General features: G+C 48.6%; 1 protein-coding gene across 1 annotated transcript in view; it reads left to right on the top strand.

Moving 5' to 3' along the window:
- Aftph (aftiphilin) overlaps positions 1-7,640 on the top strand; it is a 52,241-nt gene extending 44,601 nt beyond the window's left edge. Inside the window, exons 9-10 of the mRNA XM_032917071.1 lie at positions 1,431-1,554; positions 6,512-7,640. Of these exons, the coding sequence (XP_032772962.1) occupies positions 1,431-1,554; positions 6,512-6,659 (272 nt within the window). The 3' untranslated portion in view covers positions 6,660-7,640. The remainder of the gene's footprint in view (positions 1-1,430; positions 1,555-6,511) is intronic.
- The last annotated feature ends 12,100 nt before the right edge of the window (positions 7,641-19,740 follow it).

Below are 19,740 nucleotides of genomic sequence, written 5' to 3'. Positions count from 1 at the left end.
GCTTAGCTGTCTTTCTGTTCCCCTGGCTGACTGTCCTAACTGCAGGCTTCCATAGCTGACTGTCCTAACTGTGGGCTTCCAGATTAAAGTCAACTACACATGTGTAACAGATCCTGTATGTCACAGTGCTCTGAGCCACATTCTGGAAGTATTTTACCCACACCACCTCTTACCTAAAGAACATGCAGTCAATTTTTAGTAATAATATGATGCTTTAAATAATTGTTCGTCTCTTTAGTCATGGCTAAGATAACCAAATTACCAAATCATTTTTTAAACCAGAGATTTTATATTAATCTTCAAGTCTCTGACATGGAAAAAAAATACTGCAGTCTTAAAAAAATTTTTTTATAAGATCAGAGCAAGGTTCAAAATTAGGTTCATCAGCCAGTTTAAAAATCGAGGACGTTGAGCTGGAGAGAGCAGTTAAGAGCACTGGCCTCTCCTCCAAAGGACCTGGAAGCAATTCCCAGCACCCACATAGCAGCTTCTAACCGTCTTTAATTCCCATCCCAGGGGATCCACACACCTTTACACAGACGTGCACGTAAAAATAAATATTTTTTTAAAACGAGAACGTTGAAGGTTGGGTGTGGAAACTCATACCTGTAATCCCAACACTCAGGGATAATTCTCCTGCTAAGGCAGGAGAATTATGAGTCGAAGCCAGCGTAGGCTACAGAGCAAGACCTTGTCTTAAAATAGGGTAAAATAAAAATGTTGAGAATATCATAGCACTCTCATTCTATTTATAAAACCTGTGTGTCAGAAATGAATACAAAACTGAGTGCTGGAAATTCTTGAAGTATTTGAAAGGCATCAGCTACATATAACATTTATTTCAAAACGGTATTTTTATGTATTCCTTTTATAGATACTTCAAAGCCTACCATTTAATAAAGAAAACATGAGGTTGGGTAATTGGCTCAGTGGTTAAGAGCACTGGCTGCTCTTGCAAAAGACCTGGGTTCTATTCCAAACACCTACATGGTGGTTCACAACCGTCTGTGACTCCAATTCCAGGGACTCCTACACCCCCTTCTAGCCTCCTCAGGCACTAGGCATGTATAGATATGTATACATAAATGCAGACAGACACACGTAAAATAAAAATAGACACAGAGAGCTCAGCAGGTAAAGGTGCTTGCTGCCCAAGTTGGTGACCTGAATTCAATCCTGAAACCCTGTAAGGGTGGAAGGTGAGAACTAGCTGCATGGTTATCTGCCAGCCACCCACTTGGAGCACACGCGCCCCATGCAGAACGCTTAGCAATGACTTCTCACATGCAGAAGGGCAGCACTTGCTATGACGATGACAGTGAGTGGTGCTTATGCAGACTCACGTGGATAGAGTATTGTTGCTGTCACAGCTTGCCACTCGCTATGACCCGTGAAGCTTGCCCTCACTCACTGTCATTCTGTGCTGTAAGGTGTGGATCCAGAGTTGTATGAATTAACAACTGCTAAGCTGGAGCCCTCCACCTCAAGCCTCAGAGTGACCGACGCATTTGCGAAGCTCATGTCTACAGTGGAAAAGACGAGCACGTCGACCAGGTATGTGCTCACCCTAACCGAAGCTTCACCCTAACTGTTTTCTGGTTTAAATGGCCACAAGCAAAGCGCGCAGGAGGTCGTGCTTGTGTGTTAAACCGGCTTTGTACCTTAAAGCCAGTGGATGGCAAAGCTGGAAACCATCACGTGGATGTTGAACGGTGAGCTTTCTTGGGAGAGACTGACAGGTGAAGTTTTCTTCTCCCCACCCCACAGAAGATGATTCTGATTAGTATTGATGCTGACGCCTCTGGGGAACAGCCCTGTCCTTTCCTAATTATGGAGAAAAGCGTTTTCCAGAACCAGGCTCAGTCTTCTGGTGCCACATAAGCTCCCGTGTTCACTTTGAAGCTGTGACGGAGCCCTAAGGTATTTCCATCTTCAGAACGTTTGCTGCTGTGCACCTGACTGAGCTGTCGCTACCAAACTTACGGAAGCCTCTAGGGACGTCATCTCCCACCATCAGAGCCAGAGACAGGGAATGTCTCTTGGACATTCTGCTTAGGGTTTGACACAGTTAAGTAGCCCGTGCTTTGAGCACACATTAAGCACAGAGAAGCCAGTTCTTAGTAGAAGGCAGTTGAGACAGGACACCACTAGGTGCTGATTGGTAAGCTGACTTCTCTGACCCCAGTCACCGTCATCCATCTGTGTCATCAGGAGGGATGTTTATGTCACTTGCCCACTTTGGGGATTTTAGAATTTCCTGTCGAATAACAGACACCATTTAGATTTATCTTTTAAAGTTAATTCTTTCATAAGGAACATCTTTTTCTATTTTTTTAACTTGAACAGTTGCAGTCTATTTGGGATGTTAAGTTTGTTTTTGAGACAGGGACTCAGTGCACAGCCCTGGCTGTCATGAAACTTGTTATATAGGCCAGGCTGGCCATGAACTTAGAGGGAACCACCTACCTGTGTCTCCCAAATGATGAGATTAAAGGTGTGTGCAGCCGTGCCACCATGACTTCAATAAACCTTACTCCCTACGCTGTCCATTCAGCAGACACTAACAACTTTGAAGGCTGCTGCGGTTGCCCGGGAATGACCCATCCCAGGAAGTAGATTTGGAACGTGTAGGTCCTTTTGTCCACAGTTCCCTCCATTGCTGTCATTGCCCCGCGTTAGGTGCTGACACTGCAGACCTTCTGCGGGCACCACAGTTGTGGGCATTGTGCTGTTACTCTCTGTCTGGAGGCAGTCCCCTGCCTCTGCCTTTCCCTGCAGTTCTGCCTCCTAACCAGCTCTGAGAGGTCATGTGTTGTGCCAGTAGGGGGAGCGCTGCTCCACTGTTAGCCGGCGCTGCACCTTCAGTTTTTAAGGCTCCTCCATATAGACTGTGTGGCCCAGCTATAAATACTAAACTTCCCTCCTCTGCTTCTGAAATGAAAAGATAAATTAAAATCGCGGCACACATCTAGGAGGGAAGCCGCAGCTGCCAGAGAGAGTCTGTGACAATCACGTGACTTTCTGCTGTTAGGGGACTAGAGAACAGACCTGGCCGACTGTGCTCTAGCACTGGGCTATTTTCTCAGACCCGTTTGAACATCTAAAGTGAAGTAAGCTGAAAAAAAGCTACCAACTTTGGGGTTCATTTGGAAGAAAGTTTTGTTTGAAAATACTGAAAAAAATATCCACATCTTAATATTACAATTTCAAGTTATAAAATATCACCGGAGGAGTTTGAGGTGGTAATGTTTTTTGTTTTGTTTTGCAGGAGTGGAAGTTGTCCTTTTTTTTCAATCTCCCCCCACCCCCAGTCAAACCGAAAGTCCCATGCATGCTGGGCAGATGTTTAAAGCAGAGGTCAGCCCTACCCTCATGCGAGCAAGTCTCAGTTGTATGTACAGGGCAGGCAGGCGGGCGGGCGGGCGGCTCACAGTGTGATTCCAAAAGGCTTCCTCGGTATGCTGATCTGTAGGATTTGTCTTTCTAAGTAAAGGTTAGCAAAATTGTCTTGGCTCTTGACAGTCCATGAAAGGTGGAGTGGAAAGGGCTTATGAGAGCTGTTGGATAAAAAGGGTCAGAGCAGTGGATGCAGTGGATAGACTGATGAAGCCTATAATTCCAGCACTCAGAAAGCTGAGGCAGGAGGAGCACAGACTTGAGAGCAGCCTAGGCTCCAAAGCAAAGCTGTGTCTCTGAGAGCAGAGAACCCACAGTCGGGTTAGGGGAGGACATCTGACGTGGAGCCCTCCTTCCTTTCTCCACCTCTAAAGTCATGGGAAGGTCACACGTGGAGTCTGTCCCCTCCTCAGCGTGTGGGGCCCAGGTCCAGACTCAGGCTCTCAGGCGCGGCCTCCAGCCTCTGCTGCTGAGCCCTCCGCAGGCCTCCCTCACACGCTCGTGTAAGCCTCAGAGTGTGCGAGGAAACCCGATGTGCTCCTGCTTCCCCATGCGTGCTCAAATCACTCACTAATTTTCTTATTTGTGGCAGATATTTGGACATGCTCTGTTTCTGCCTGGAGCCAGTTTGTCCCTCCTTAGACAACCTGGTACCCAACTCTGGAGCAGCCACCAACTGATGTCAAACTTTGTACAAACCAAATTGGCATAGCACACTACAGCCCAGAATACCCAAACTTTAAGCAATCTTCCTGCCTCAACCTTCCCAGTAGCCACCAGGACTACAGGCATGTGACACTGCCCGGCTGTGTGTACTGTTCCCAGGGCCCTGTGCATGCCAGGCCAGTACCACTGCCCCCCAGCACCAGCACTCGCTGTGCTGTTAGAGATCAAGTTCTTACTTTGACGTAGTTCCATCTTCCTGCTCAGCTGACCTAGCGTGGAGAAGGGTTGTTTTCTAACTTAAATTAGGATGTGGCCAGCTGGTTAGTAGCTACAGAGAAGCCAAAGAACTAGTGGGTAACAGGAACACTTTGGGGCTTTCTGACTTTATTGATTGAATTAACATCATGAAACCTGTCTTTCTCGCTGGTATAAATTCACTAGTTTTTAGTAGATTCACAAAGTTGTACAACTGTCATTAAATTACCCAGAAAATGATTATTATTTCATCCAGCCTAAGGAGCCCCTGCACATGTTTGCCTATTGCAGTTGTAGGTATGGGCGTGGCTTTCCTGAGTTAGGTCTCAGGCTGAGGTTTTAGCTCAGCAGTAGCATTTGCCGAGCATGCACAGGCCCTGGGATTGAGCCCTGGAACAACATGGCCAAGTAGGGCCCAGGGAAAAGGGAGTGGGGGCTGGGGAGCACACTGAAGCTCATCACAGTCTCCGTCCCCACCTCCTAGGGCTTCATGGCTGTGGTGTCTGGTTGAGACAGGGTCTCATGTTGCCCACTGGCCTGGAACACCCGATTCTCTTGGCATTCACTTCTAGAGCTCTGGGACATAATGTTTTGTGTTCCCACCAGTAGCAGGAGCGTCTGTCCACAGTCTCATCTCCAAATAGGTTGGTTGGGGGAGGATGTGGGTGTCGCATGCACTTGCAAATTGATCATAGGCCCCTCTTTCTGGACTTTCATTTCTATGTAGTCTGTTGACAAAAAAGGGGTAAATCTTAGCTAGAGAGCAACAGAGAGTGATAGACTTGTTCTCACATTCTCAAGCATGTGCTCTATGTATTTTAATAAGAACAGCTGACGTGAATAGCTACAAATGCATGCACACACTTAGAGCTGTGTAAACTTGTATAGTCAATTTCATGTTGCCTCCGAGAGCCGCTGGTGGACCCTGGAGCAATCCGCACAGTTGTCTCGTGGTCGAGAGCGCTCCTCGCCCTTCTCTCTAGAACTGCCTGCAATCCACAAATGGGGAAACCCATGCAGACCTTGTTCTGCTCACTGGGGTTTTCAGAAGTAATGTTCACTCTGTTATTTAGTCCCCCGGTTTCCTATGAATTGGAAATTGTATCTAGTGGCCTGTGAGTAAGGGGTAACATTTTGTCTGGAGTACATCAGAGGTCTCACAGCACATCAGAAAACGTGTGACACCCGCTGACAGCGTGGCTCCATGACAGCGTGGCTGCAGGCTGACCATCTCACTCTCTAGGCCATGTCAGTGATGCTAGGTTGACACTAGGAAGCAGGACGCTGGTGTGACTTTGAAGTGGTGCAGTTATCCACTAGTTCCTCAAACACCACTGGCTTATTACCGTTAAGTACAGTCTAAAATGTAAATTTTTAATATAGGATTGTTATTGTGTTCTCCTAAGGAACACTAGAACTGGGTTGAACATCAATTTATCTGCTGGTATGATTACCATAAAAGAAAGAGTTGGGCTCTCTGGAGTCGGTTTCAAGGCATCTTTGGTCTGAAATTGGCTGTGTAACTGTAAGGATACTCAGCATGGCTCGGACGGGGCGGATAGCTCTGTGTACCGTTCAGCCATTGATGCTCGTTGGGCATTTTCTCCAGCCTGCCCAGTTTTGTTTCACCAGTTTTGTTCATTTTGTAATATGCTTCAAACTACTTGTCAGAGTGAGGGGAGATGTGGTTAATAGGCATGTAAGGCTTACATACACACCCCCACCCCCAGGTTCCTGCCTGTACCTGGTTCTCATGCTGCTGCCTGTGTCCCAGTTTGGCTGAAGGCTTTCTCTCCTGGAATTTCCCACTAGGTTAAGAAAGCCTGAGGTTAAATGACTTACCATGCTTCACCACACCTTTCAAGTTAGGTAATGTTGGTAGTTTCTGCAGTGGGCAGGGGAAATCCATGTGGGCAGACTATTACCAAGGCTTAAGCGCTGTCCTGTGCTCAGTAACATTCTTGAAAATGGTTGCTGGGCAGATAGTTCCAGCCTTGAGCACGTGTCCATGTGGATATTTGTGTCTACACGCTTGATCACAGGAGCCCCGAAGGAAAGCCATGCTGTTCGCTCCGCAGCTAGCAGAGGTGAAGCTGGTCAGATGCCCAAGACCACAGGCCATGACAGAGTTCTTTTCCATTTGACCTACAGCAGTCCCCTGTCTTAACCGCTGTCTTCTCTCATTGGCTGATAGGAAACCAAAAAGGGAGGAGCACCTAAGCGAGGAGGCCGTGAAGGTGATCGTCAGCCTTCCGGACCTGACCTTCATGCACGCCAAGGTGCTGATGTTCCCAGCCACGCTCACGCCGTCCACGAGCTCTCAAGGACAAGCAGATGCGTAGCTGCTCGTGTCGGAGGATCTGAAATGCTCTTTCCTTTCCTCCAGCCCTTCCCATCATCAAAGGCATATCGTCTGTAATTAAAAATAAAAACATGCAAGCTCAGCTGATTGGTTGGTAAGCCACACTAGAAAGGTATACATAGTAATGTATATTTATTTACATACTGAAGTCCTAAATTTATATAGAAAAATGTAAATAATTGGGGATGAACATTTTTGAAGATTTATTCTTTTGTGTTGCTGGGGTGTATACATTTATGTCTTTGTGAAATACACTGGTGGTGTCCTTCTTAAAAACTTTTGAAATAAAAAGAGAAAATTAAAACCTCAAATCTCCACTGTCTGAAATCCCCTTCAGTCTTTTCCCTTTGCACTGACAGCTCTTAATTTCCCTGTCCTATGGTCTGTTGCTTTTACCTGTCACGCAAAAGCTTCAGAATTCTTGTTTGGTTTTCAGTTTTGTGTGATGGGTTTGTTTTAGGCCTGGCTTTTGTTCTGTTTCCCGGGCTTTGTTGTCCGTCTTTTCGTCAGGTGTATTGCTGTGTGTGACCTTCTCAGAGGTCACTCCACTGATGCTCGCTGGTTGTGGGCCGGGATCACTGTCAGGACGTGACTGGAGGCTTGACAGAGAATGTGCCTGTTTTAATTGGTGTGATTTGGAGAAGGACCAAATTATATGAATGTCTTAAAATGAAATTTGTAGAGATCTTTCTGTTCTGTCATACCACTATTTTTTGAGGATTTTGCACAGTGTAAAATGACATAATCCTAGATTGCTATGGTTTAGGCTGTATATACAGTAAAAAAAAACAAAAAAAAACAAGCTGTGGGTTTTAAACATTTGGGGCAATTCCTATGGAAGCAGGAGAGACATGTAGAAGAACCTCTAACGGGTTAATATGCATGCCCAAGGGTTTTGAGATTTCAGTGTGTAAATTTCCTTTTAGCTTATACAATAATAAAATAATTTAAAAGAAATTTAGCCTTTTGTCTTTGTACTTTAGTATCTCAGAGAAAATGTGATGCATTTGAATGTGAGATTTTATTCAGAATTAATAAATTTTGTTTCTAATGAAGTAATTTGATAGGACTTATCCCTGGTTAAAATCAGGAAGAATTAGAATCTGGTCTCCAAGAACTGAATCGTGAGGCTGGAGAGATGGTTCTTGGGTCAAGAGCACTTGTTCTTACAGAGGACCCAGGTTCTCCTCTCACAGTGGCTCACAACCGTCTGTGACTAAGTGTGGTGTTACACAGGCACACATCCAAGCAAAACATTCACCACACAGAGTGAAATAAATTCACTTAAGAAGCTCCAGGCCAGCTAGCCTGGTTCACACGGTAACACAAAGACTGTCACAGAAAGGTAGAAAGGTAACAACCAGAAGGTCGTCACACACACACCGGGCAGGGTCAGTGCCTTTCCCAGCTATGACACAGACAAGTGAGACCATAGAGAAACCCCCCTGGGCTGGGGAGGTGGCTCAGCAGTTGAGAGCACTGGCTGCTGCTCCTCCAGAGGTCCCGAGTTCAATCCCCAGCAACCACATGGTGGCTCACAACCATCTGTAATGGGATCTGATGTCCTCTTCTGGTGTGCGTGAAGACAGCTACAGTGTACTCATATACATAAATAAAATTTTTAAATCCCCATGATTCATTAGAACGTATCTTCAGAATGTTGAGAATTTATAGGAGTACCCCCTCCAAGAAAACGTTTGCACAAAACTCCTTAAAGGTAATTTGGGAGGTAGGTAGAGAGACGGTACAATGGTTAAGGACACGTGTGGCACTTGAAGAGAACCAGGGTTTGGTTTCCAGCAGCTACACGGTGGCTCACAAATGTCTGAAACTCCAGTTCCAGGGACCCAACGCCCTGTTCTGACCTCTACCAGGGCCAAGCACACATGAGTTGCTCATGCATACATGCAGACAGAATAACCACACCTGTGAAAACGTGTGAGTCTAAGACAAAGGAAATTTTAGAATACTATATTTTAGACATTTGCCAGGAAAAAAAAGTTACATATTTGCTAGAGGACAGGCTGCCAGCCAGTGGCACCCTGCAGTGTCCACTTGACAGCCTCTTCGTTGCCAGGTAAGTATGGCCTACAGTGACAGATGCTTCAAGTCTCTGGTATTTCATGCATAGAAGAAACTGGGCTGCTGGACAGCACTGTCTGTCCCCCTCCCCGCCAGCCGCCATGTCCGCAAGTTCAGCTATGCCTGTTTACGACTGATCACAGCTGCGCGAGCCGACTATGTCCATCTCTCTCAGAGTGGAGGATGGGGAGTTACGGGACCCTCAACTGAGTACCCAGCCACTTGTGTGCAACTTGGACCTAACCACACATGGCCTTGGGGCTTGAGGAAGACCTACAGGGTGTAGTCTGAGGAGGATGAGGGGAATTGGGCTCCATCTATACAACCATGGGGAAGACATCATCCATACTGGGTGGAGACGTTGCAGTGTGGCCGTTTTGGGATCATTTATGCTCCTGTGATTGGCCCCTCCTCCAATGCCCTATAAATATCCCTAATAAACTCATTAAGTGTTTGGAAGGCAAGGGGGAGAACTGGTGCAATCAAACTGCTTTGTCATTGGGACCTTATAAAGAGGGAGGTATATGTTACATGGTCTCCCCACCCTCGATGAAAATTCTCATGATAGGAATGTGATGGCCGTTTTAATTGTCAACTTGGCTGCATCTAGATTCTTGGAACTTCCATTCATAAACAGCCATTGTTGGATTAGCTCAATTAAAGTCTTTAAGTCATTCTAGTAAATCCCCTTTATGTAGAGAGTCATTCTCTTATGTTCTACTATTCTAGATCCCTAACTAATATAAAGGGCTATAGAGCCAAAAATTATGGAGGTATAGCTCTCAGCAAGCGTGTTTCACACTCACAGTGTCCTGAATTTGACCTCAAGTACGTATGCTTGTAGATCCCACAAGCAAAGGAAAAGAAAACTGAGGAAGAAGTAACTTTAGAGTCTGTTAGGGCTGAAAGATGAGCTGCTCAGTGCTCCCCTAAACCTCTCCCAGGAACCCCCCCCCCAGAGGCATCAGAGCTGGGACACATGTAGCCAGGGGTTGTCCTGCCTAGGCTAATACTGGGGCTGAATGGTTACAGGAAATTCTCTGTTGCTGCAGAATATTAAGGGCCAAGAATGAGTCGAAGCTCATAGCCGAGGAAATTGAAGCATAAATAAGGAAACTGACGTGTGCAACAGCACATCCATATCCTGAGGCAAGAACACATCTGTATCCAGAGGCAGGACCTATGCCTGGCTTCGTTGCTAGCACTGTCTCGCCATAACCTATGGTTTCAAGCTGTCCCCTAGTGTTGGATAACCCTAATCCTCCCCCCATGCACACCCCCTACCTCTGTGTCTGAAGGTCACTGTCACAGTCTTCTGTCCATGCTGTCTTCCTCTGTATACAGCGTTCTTATCTGAATGCCATTCTATTGGCTGAGTGCCTCTGAACTGTTCCCCAGGCTGGACCAGGTGTCACCTCACCACTGACATGGGCTTAATGCTTATTCTATTTCAAACGTCTAACATAGCCTACAATTCTATCCCCAGTGGTGGTGTCAAATCTGCCTCTTTACCTCATGCAGAACAACACCCCCCACCCCCGCCCCAACTGCCATGGAGTCAGACTTTGCCATCTACTTCTATTGATGAGTTTCTAAAACCTGAAAGCAGGCTTTACATTTATCCTTTCCAACCTCACTGTGTCCACTTTAGACATTGCTTCAGATGTCCATGTCCCCAAAGTGTCTTTGTACCCACCCTATGCAGTCTCTCCCTCCTTCACCTTGTTCTCTATTGACTGATGAACGAACTTGGTGTCCAGATCACCAAATCGAACATTGACCAATAGGAACCCCTACAAATGCCTGCACAGAGCACCAGGCAAGCTCCTGGTGCTGTAGCTTCTCAACAGAATGTCACCACTCTCCTTCATCTTGGCCACAGGTCACAATGAGCAAAGCCCTGCTGAATCCAGTTACAGGACCAGTGACACCACATGGGCCAGCGTAACAATTCACGTGCACCAGGAGGTGATAAGCCCAGGACGAAAAGGTCAGCACAGGTGTGGTGCACAGCTGTGATCCCATAATTCAGGAGGTTGAGGCAGGAGGGTCAGAAATTAAAAGATGGTTTGGACTATAAAGATATTCGATAAAATGAGAGGTGGGGATATTCACATCACCTGTGGCACACAGTAAACACTCGGCCAATGTTTATCATAATTCATCTGGGTCAGTATTCTGTCAGTAAGGGTGACCATGACGATGACAGGAGAAGAGAACAGATAACTACCTCCTTAACAGTGCGTTCAATGTCGTCCTTCCCTCCGGAGAACTAAAGCCACCCTTACAATGTATGGTAGATTTCAGTTACCTTGAAACTCCAAATGACAACATGAACTATGCCCTTAGACGCTCACATCCCTTGATGGGGCCCCATGGTCCTCTCCCGTCACCATCTCTGAGGGTCAGTGACATGGATCACCAAAGACCAGAAGGGCCAAGGAGTGAGAATACGGAGACCAACTGCCCCCATCCCGCAGCCATCCTGGAATTCTTTAATTCCAGTCTATCTCCTCCCTAGGTCCCTCGAGGGAAAGGTTTCCAAAAGATCAGACAGGTGCGCGCGCCTGCAATTCCAGCACTCAAAAGGCAGAGGGAAAAAGATGCCAAGTTTGAGACCAACCCGGACTACACACTGAGATCCTGATTCAAATATCAAATGAGAGAAGGAAGGAGGAGGAGCCAGCCCCAGTGTTCTGGGCGGAGCCTACCCTTTGCACCTCCTTGGGCTGCGGGTCTCTTCTGCCATTGGCCAGCTACACTGGAGTACCAGGACTCTCGCTTTAGGTCCCATGCACCGTGTATGACTCCTCACATGCCCCATGCACACTACCCTTGCTAGGCCCCCTCTCAATTCGTGTTTTCCATGTTCATTCTTGTCCAGTCCCCTGCCTCACCTTCAGCCTGTGGGTCTAGACTCCTGTCGATTCCACTTCTTACACAGCTGCTTCCTCCCTCCAGACTTACTTATGTAATCTGACATTCAGCCTCCCAATCGAACCGTATCCACTATGCTAAGAGAATGTTCTTTTCTTGGGGTTAGGGATTTAGCTCAACAGTAGAGCACTTGCCTAGCAAGCGCAAGGCCCTGGGTTCGGTCCCCAGCTCCGAAAAAAAAAAAAAAAGAAAGAAAAAGAATATTCTTTTCCTATAGCAAGTCCTTCTTGAAGCCCCCTGAACAAAAGTTAACAAAAGTTGCCATGGGCTCTGCCTCTTCTCCATAAGGTGGTCTCTCTGTGAGCTACCAAATCTCCCAGCAGCTGACTGAAACCAGCCCCTTACCCAGGAAAACAGCTCCTCTGGAAACCTCTCTGCCACCCACACTGGACAGAGCTGGCCCTCCAGCATCCTAGGATTCTTTGCAAACGCTCTGACCACATAACACTTAAAATAAAAGAGAGTCACATTAGTTAAAGACTGTCGTGGCTTGGAACTGAAATAGACCACGCTACACCCCAACTCCTATTTGAGCAGTGCAGGGCTAACTTGGCAGGTCTGGAAACTCTGGGAAGTGTAAGTAGGGCAGTAGGTCACTGAGAATGGGCCTTCACACATTATACCCCGATCTTCTCCCCCTCTGCTTCCTGACCCACAGTGATTTAAATGGCCCTTAGCATACACTCCCACAGCAACGAGAACCACATCTTCCCTACATACTGAACCCTAATCCTCTGGAACCCTGGACCAAAACAAGGTTTCTTCCCTTAGGTTGTTTCTGTTCAGTACCTGTCACAGGAGGCCCAAACCAACCAATGCAAGACTAGTGATAGGAAGTCCCTGTCCGTGTGATGGCACCAAGAGGCTCTTAGTGTATTTGCTGGTGAAGACCCCAAGACTGGGAACACTCTATGACTTCCCAAGGCCACCAAGCCAGAAAGGGGAGTCCTGCTTTCCCAGACGGACGACCAGAGAGCCTGACAATCACAGTCAGAGGAATGAGGCTCCAGCCACCTCACTTCCCCAACAGCCTGTGCCGTTCTCGCTGCTTGAGGATGGAGTTCTGTCTGGCTCAAGTCTGTCCCCTGGACTCCACATGACACTGAACACACAGGCAGTCAGGGAAGCAGCAGTGATCTTTCTAGAAACTGTTTTGTCTGCCTGCAAATAACGGAAACCTGATCTCAAGCTCTGTCTGAAATCACCCAACCTACAAATTCAATCACCAATTTGATTCCCCGGGTTCCGAGACAACCCCCACCAGCTACCCCAAGCCCGCTGGGCTTCGATGCTGGTTGTTTTGGGGTCTGTATGAACAGCAAGAAAGTGCTGGATGTGGTCGGATATCTCAGCCATTCCTGACATACGGTCTAAGGGCCCGCACTCTCAGTTTTCTGGTTATAAAAGTACACAGCTCACGTTGGTGTGGCGGTGCCGGCCTAGAATAGCAGCACCGTAGGGGTGAGGGAGAAGTCGTCCTGAGACAGGAAGATCTCAAATGCTATAGGCTAGCCTGGGTTACACAGTGAGGTCTCAAATGCTATAGGCTAGCCTGGGTTACATAGTGAGATCCTGTCCCAAGACAGTAAACACGAACATCAAAAAACCTGGAAGTGTTGGCTAGTTTTATATCAACTCGGCACAAACTAAACTGGGAAGAGAGAACCTCACTGGAGAAAATGAATGCCTCTAGGACTGGACTAGCCTGTGGGTAAGCTTGCGGGGCATTTTCTTGATTGACAATTGATGTGAGAGGGCCCGGCCCACTGTGGGCGGGGCTAACCCCTAGGCCCGTGGTCCTGGTACTGTAAGAAAGAAGGTTGAACAAGCCATGAGGAGCAAGTCATTAAACAGCATTCTTCTATGGCCTCTGCATCAACTCCTGCCTCCAGGATCCTGCCCTGATGCCCCCTCACCCCCACCCCTTTGACGGACCTCGGGGTAGAACTGTAAGTAACCACTTTCCCCACCAAGATGCTTTTGGTCATGGTATTTTATGACAGCCACAGAAACCCTAAGACACCAGCTCTGCACTCCATCTCCAGACCTAGGTACCATCCATTCACTCTGTCCTACAAGGTGTCCTGAGGGCTACTCATGGGAAATCAGTTAGGACACTTCTTAGTCCCTGACCAGGCTAAGCATGGCTCACGTGATCCAGTTCTTGGAGCCCCTGAAGGTGGGCATCGATAGACATGATAACGGAGCCATTAAACTCTAGTTAGCACAGATGGGTGCCCAAAGGCTGACAGCACAGACCTGAAACCCATTGGCTCCCAGCACCTTAAACTTACTTCCTACTCCTCTGCTATTCCAAGTGCAACTCCCTTCTGTACTAGCGCTGGTGACACAGACAAGCAGGCTTACGGTTGCTCCTGACTTTGCTGTTCTAAAACTGGGGATTCCCATCCTGACCCTGAAATCCCAGTCTCAGCAAGACCCTGCCAGTGACTCCCCTGCCGCCAGGAGGGGCTCCTCACCCACGGCCTTTTTTTTTTTGGTTTTGTGGCTACAGTTTGACATCTGTGAGGCAGACAGGACTACATGGGTCCTGTGTCACAGACACCTGTTGAAAGGATAGAAAATCTGGACACAGCCCACCAGATGGTATTTATCTAATATCAGCCTCGACCAAAGGAAAACAGGAATGAAGGGCAGGCAGCCTGGCCCTGTGGGAGCCGAGACAGAAAAGGCAGCCTGTGAGGCTGCAGGTGCTGGCAGAGGACTGTAGCGAACCTACCTGCCCTCTACTGAAAGAGAGTGACTGCCACCTCCGTTCACACCTCCACAGGGCTGACATGTGACAGGGAGGGACTCAGAGCAGGCCTGGCTGCAGCCCATCCCTGCGTCAGAGGCAACTCACAGACCCTGCAGCCTCACGGCTTCCCTAGGTCCTGGCCCACAAGCGGACGCCTGCCCCCAGGAAGAAAGGATCCTGAGCCTTGGGTGATGTGGGTATGGCCCGGATGCTGCTTCCAGATTGAGCCTTGGGTGATGTGGGTATGGCCCGGATGCTGCTTCCAGATGAGAGAGGGGAGGAGTCACGCTGCCACATCAGACACCTGCCATGTCCCGTTGAGGCCACAGACCAGTCTGTAAAATGGAGCACAAAGGGTTGGGGATTTAGCTCAGTGGTAGAGCGCTTGCCTAGCAAGCGGAAGGCCCTGGGTTCGGTCCCCAGCTCCGAAAAAAAAAAAAAAAATGGAGCACAAAGGTCTTAGCAGGGCTAGCAAGAAAGCACAAACACAAAGTGGTTGTTCACGGTTCCAGAGGTGAGAATTCCAAGAGAAGGTTCCAGTGGACTCCGTGTCTGGCAAAGGCCACCCCTCCCTTGTAGATATCGTCTTTGTGCTGCGTCCTCACGAGCCGAAAGGCAGAAAGGGCCCCCAGACCTCTTTCATTAGGGTACTAATCCCGTCTTGAGGACTCCGCCCTTATCACGTTATCCACCCCCTGCGGCCTCAGCTGCCCACAGGAGCATGGTTTAGATTTCTCTATGAATCTGGAAGGACGGGAGCACTGGGACCACACATGTAACATGACATTTGGAAATGTTGAGAGCTCAGGGAATGTTAGGCATCACTATAGAGGACACAGTTCCCATTGCGTGCACTTGAAGCAAATCCCCAGGCATCAGCAGGACAGCTGCTTGTGACCAGGATGACCTGAAGGGGCACAGCACGGGCAGGGTCAGCATTTCTGGAACCCATAGGGACCCCTAAGAACACTCCCAGGCACTTCGAAACTTAGCGGGCCTTGACGACATCCCTGCATTCTTTCTTTTTTTTTTTCTTTTTTTTCGGAGCTGGGGACCGAACCCAGGGCCTTGTGCTTCCTAGGCAAGCGCTCTACCGCTGAGCTAAATCCCCAACCCCCATCCCTGCATTCTTAACTGTGTGATGATGCACCGACGTCGACGTCGGGTGAACTGAAAGGCGGGTGAGGTGTCAGTGTGGAGAGTGTGCTCGGCCAAAGACCACCCTTGGAGAGGAATCCCAACAAGACCTCCGTACGTGGACTCACTCACGTGTTATCATTTGTTTACGTGGCTGAACTTTTTCAGAGTAAATTATGAGCATCATCGATCACAAAACCAGCTTAGCTCCATGCCTTCCCTGATGTCACGTCGTCCTCACGCCTAAGAGAGGCAACAGTTCCTGCATCCCAACTGAAGCCCGATCTCCCAAGCTTCAGTAGAAAGGCATCTTCTAGCAGACCTGGGTCCTGTGTCACAGATACCCGTGTGTCCGCTGGAGGACCGTGCATCCCTTTTGGCTCTGTGTGCGTTTGAATCTGACCTGGTCTCCGTTCCTACTCACAACACTGAGCTCTTTAAGATGCCAGTCAGTTATATATATAATATTTAATATTTAATTTAATTATATTTAAGATGCCAGCCAGTTATATATAATATTTAATATTTAATTTAATTATATTTAAGATGCCAGCCAGTTATATATAATATTTAATATTTAATTTAATTATATTTAAGATGCCAGCCAATTATATATAATAATATATTATATAATATATATATATATATATATATATATATATATATATAATATGGGCTAGCCCACATCCAGGGTTTATCTGATTGTTTCCTTCTGGTGTCATAGAGTTTGTCCCTTGGCCCCCTAGGACCGGCGAGGGCAGACCCCTATCACACCCTGGCAAAGGAAGGAGAAAGTCTGTCTCCTCTTTTGGTGCGTGACACACGATAGCAAAACTGGGGCTTCTTGTCATGGCTGGGTTGTCATGGGGGCGGCCTCCGGAAACTACCAGCAACGCATTGTGAGCATTTCCCGGGCCCTTTGGGAGACAGGGTCTGTGGCTTCCATCTCCTTCCGGAGAGTTTGTGACTCCTTTCCCTTCTCCCCAGAAGAAGATTTAAAAAGAAAAAAAGGAAAGAAAAAAGAAAGAAAGAAAAGAAATGGAAAGAGAACTAACAAAGTTTGTCAAATTCCTGCTCCCGGTTCAGAGTACAGCGGGAGAGGAGGCGTGGGAGGAGGCAGGGCAGGGTCTGCTTTACTTTTAAACAGGAGAACCTGAGTTGGAGTCCCCAGCACCTACATAAAAAGCGGGGCGTGTTGGCACACGCCTACAGGCTGTGTCAGGGTGTGGAGAGATGGGTGGCTCGCTGCCTGGAGTTCACTGTCCAGCCAGACTAGCTCCCCTGCCTAGTATGTCGGCTTGACACAAACTAGAGCCATCTGGGAAGGAGAGCCTGATCCCGCCAGAATGGCTGGTGGGCAAGCCTTCGGTACGTTTTCTTGATTCGTAATCGATGCGGGAGTGCCTATTGTAGGCGGTGCTACCCCTTAGGTAGGACGTGGGGGGGGTAAGACAGCATGTTAAAGTAAACAACACCCCTCTGTGGACTCCGCCTCAGCTCCTACCCCCAGCTTTGAATTCATGTCTGACTTCCCTGGACGACGTCTTCCAGACGGTAAGAGGGAATGGACCCCTTCCTCCCCAAGTAGCTTTGGTCGTGAGGTTTCATCACAGCAAGAGAAACCCCACGCTACTAACTAGCCCAGACGCTGAGGTCCGGGTTCAGCGAGAGACCTCGTCTCTCAGGTAGAGAAACAACTGGGGAGGACAGTTGACATCCACTTAGGTCCTCCACACGCACACACACACTCAGAGGAGCGCGTGCGCATGCGGCATGCACACAGACTGACAGACACATACACACACAATAAATAAACAAATATATAAATAAATAAATAAATAAATAAATAAATGTAATGGGGGGGGGCAATATGAACGAGAACATGCCTTAGGCAGTTTGCTCAGAAGCCCAGAGCAGACCTATTCAAACCAAGATCCATGCGGTCCACAACCTGTGGGCTCCCTTGATCCTTAGCATTGCATTATCGAATCCCCCATGCTACGGGGGAGCACACCCACGCCGGGCAGCTTGCCACACTTTACCTACCTTTGAGGGCTGAATGCCAGAGAAGAAACCGAGGAACTCAGAAGGCACAGGTCCCTGAGGGAAGGGCGACCAGAGAAGGTCAAACAGGGAGCCATGGAAATTTGCAAGGCCCTGAAGTAAGTACCCAAGGGATCCGCTTGTCCCTAGACCTAGACCACAAGGCTAGCACCCACTCTTACTCCCTGCTGTGCACCCGTCTCTGGGGTTACCTGAGGAAAGCACTCTGTGGGCAGAACATCAGTCACCACCCCAAGCTCCTCGTTGGGTCTCGCCCTGATTTCACAAAGTAGGCACCTGTTTCGAGTCCTGCAGCAATGGCCTCTCCCATGGGCCAAGATCCCCACAGTGCCAGGATGCAAGTCATGAGGAGACCAAACTTACTGGTAGCTACAGACTGTTGTGCTCACTTGAGCAGCCTCAGGAAGCTGTCACTAATATTTTCTAAAGGTGTCCCCCCCAGGGTCACAAATACTTCTCTGCACAATTCTAAGAGTTACCTCAGAGTCAACACCAAAGATGGCACCCTAGGCACAAAGACTGTAACATGTGATCGTCACCATGCCGCATGACGCCTTCGAATAGTTCTGAACGGCTCCAATTCCGACTGATGAGCAATTCAGAGCGGCTGGCCAGGTGTCCCCAGTCCCAGCTGTGGTCCGTATGTCTGCCAGTGCCCCCAGACCCAGCTGTGGCCCGTATGTCTGCCAGGTGACCCCGGTCCCAGCTGTGGCCCGTATGTCTGCCAGGTGACCCCGGTCCCAGCTGTGGCCCGTATGTCTGCCAGGTGACCCCGGTCCCAGCTGTGGCCTGTATGTCTTGGTATGCTAATCCTGTGTACTCCATGATGCTTGAGAGGGAATGGCGTTTGAATCATAGAACGCTTACCAAAAAACAGAGACACCAGGGCTTCCTGAGATGTTCTGCATGCCCTGCTCCTCTGTCCCCCATGTGAGGTAACCTTTCTTCCTGGCATCCGTCAGATGGCCAGCCTACCTCTGCTTCCCAAAATCTTATTGGTAGAGGTGGATGAAACCTCTGTGAGTCAACCTGTAGGCATTGCAGATTGGTCCAGAAATGGGGTTTGGCCCAGGCTCCTGCAATCACGGGAGCCTGATTTCAAGGTTGATCAGTGAAGGGGGAGCCTGAAGCTTGGCTAAAGACCCTCTTGTCTAGATTTAAGACAAACATCAAGGACCACAACAAAAGCTTTATGCCACACTTGCAAACAGCTGGGCAGCGAGCGGTCCCGTTGCACTCAGGGCCCAGTCGTGTCCTGGCCCGCAGTTCTGGGAGTTTAACCATTACCTAGATTCTTGGGAGCGTAGGAGCTTCTTGGTGGGGCACTAGCAGCCCAGATTCTCTGGAGTACTGCATGGAACTATCTGGACATTTTCTGCAGCTTCCTTTTATGCAGAGGGGATAAGGTGGGCTAGGGACACATTGGCCTACGGGTTAAGTGAGTTGGAAGCTGTGGCCTAGCTCGCAAATTAACACACAGCCACCCCGAGCACACTGGGGGAAAAAAAATCTACAGGACACTGAATTCAAGTTGAAAATAGCATCATTGGCCCGGTCCGACAAACGTATCTGCGTGCTCCCAAAGCTAAACATTCCCAGACCTTATATTCAGGAGCCTGAGGTCCAGGGGCAGGCACGAGCCTGAGGTCCAGCAGTGAACAGTGACCTGGTGGAGGACTGGAGTAAAGGCTCCATCATGGTCTCTGGCCCAGCTGGATTTTCCAGCCACGCCTGTACATTCCTCCCTGTGGCTTCCTTCATCCTCTGGCAAACACTGCCATCAACCCACGCACAGCATAGTGAGGGATTCCTACGGTGTCTGTGGTATCAGCCCGCGGGGCCCGGCCAGCTGCACTTGGGGGTGGCTGGCGAGGGGTCCCACGGTGTCCCTGCCCCCTCAGCTGCCCTTTCTCCCTGCACTGCACAGCCTCAGTCTGGCTTGGACCCTGGCTTTCCTCCCTGCCCTAGATTAGTGTCACCCTCTGTCCCTTACACAGGGGTGTTTAAGACGGAGAGTCTGAAAACAGACTTGTGCAGTGGAAGCTTCAAGGAGTTTTGCCGGTGTTGGGAGGGGTCTCAGAAC

The sequence above is a fragment of the Rattus rattus genome, chromosome 11, assembly GCF_011064425.1.
Source record: "Rattus rattus isolate New Zealand chromosome 11, Rrattus_CSIRO_v1, whole genome shotgun sequence".
Classification (NCBI taxonomy): domain Eukaryota; kingdom Metazoa; phylum Chordata; class Mammalia; order Rodentia; family Muridae; genus Rattus; species Rattus rattus.
Note: the sequence above shows the minus strand (reverse complement) of the source record. Positions and strands in the feature narration are given on the sequence as shown.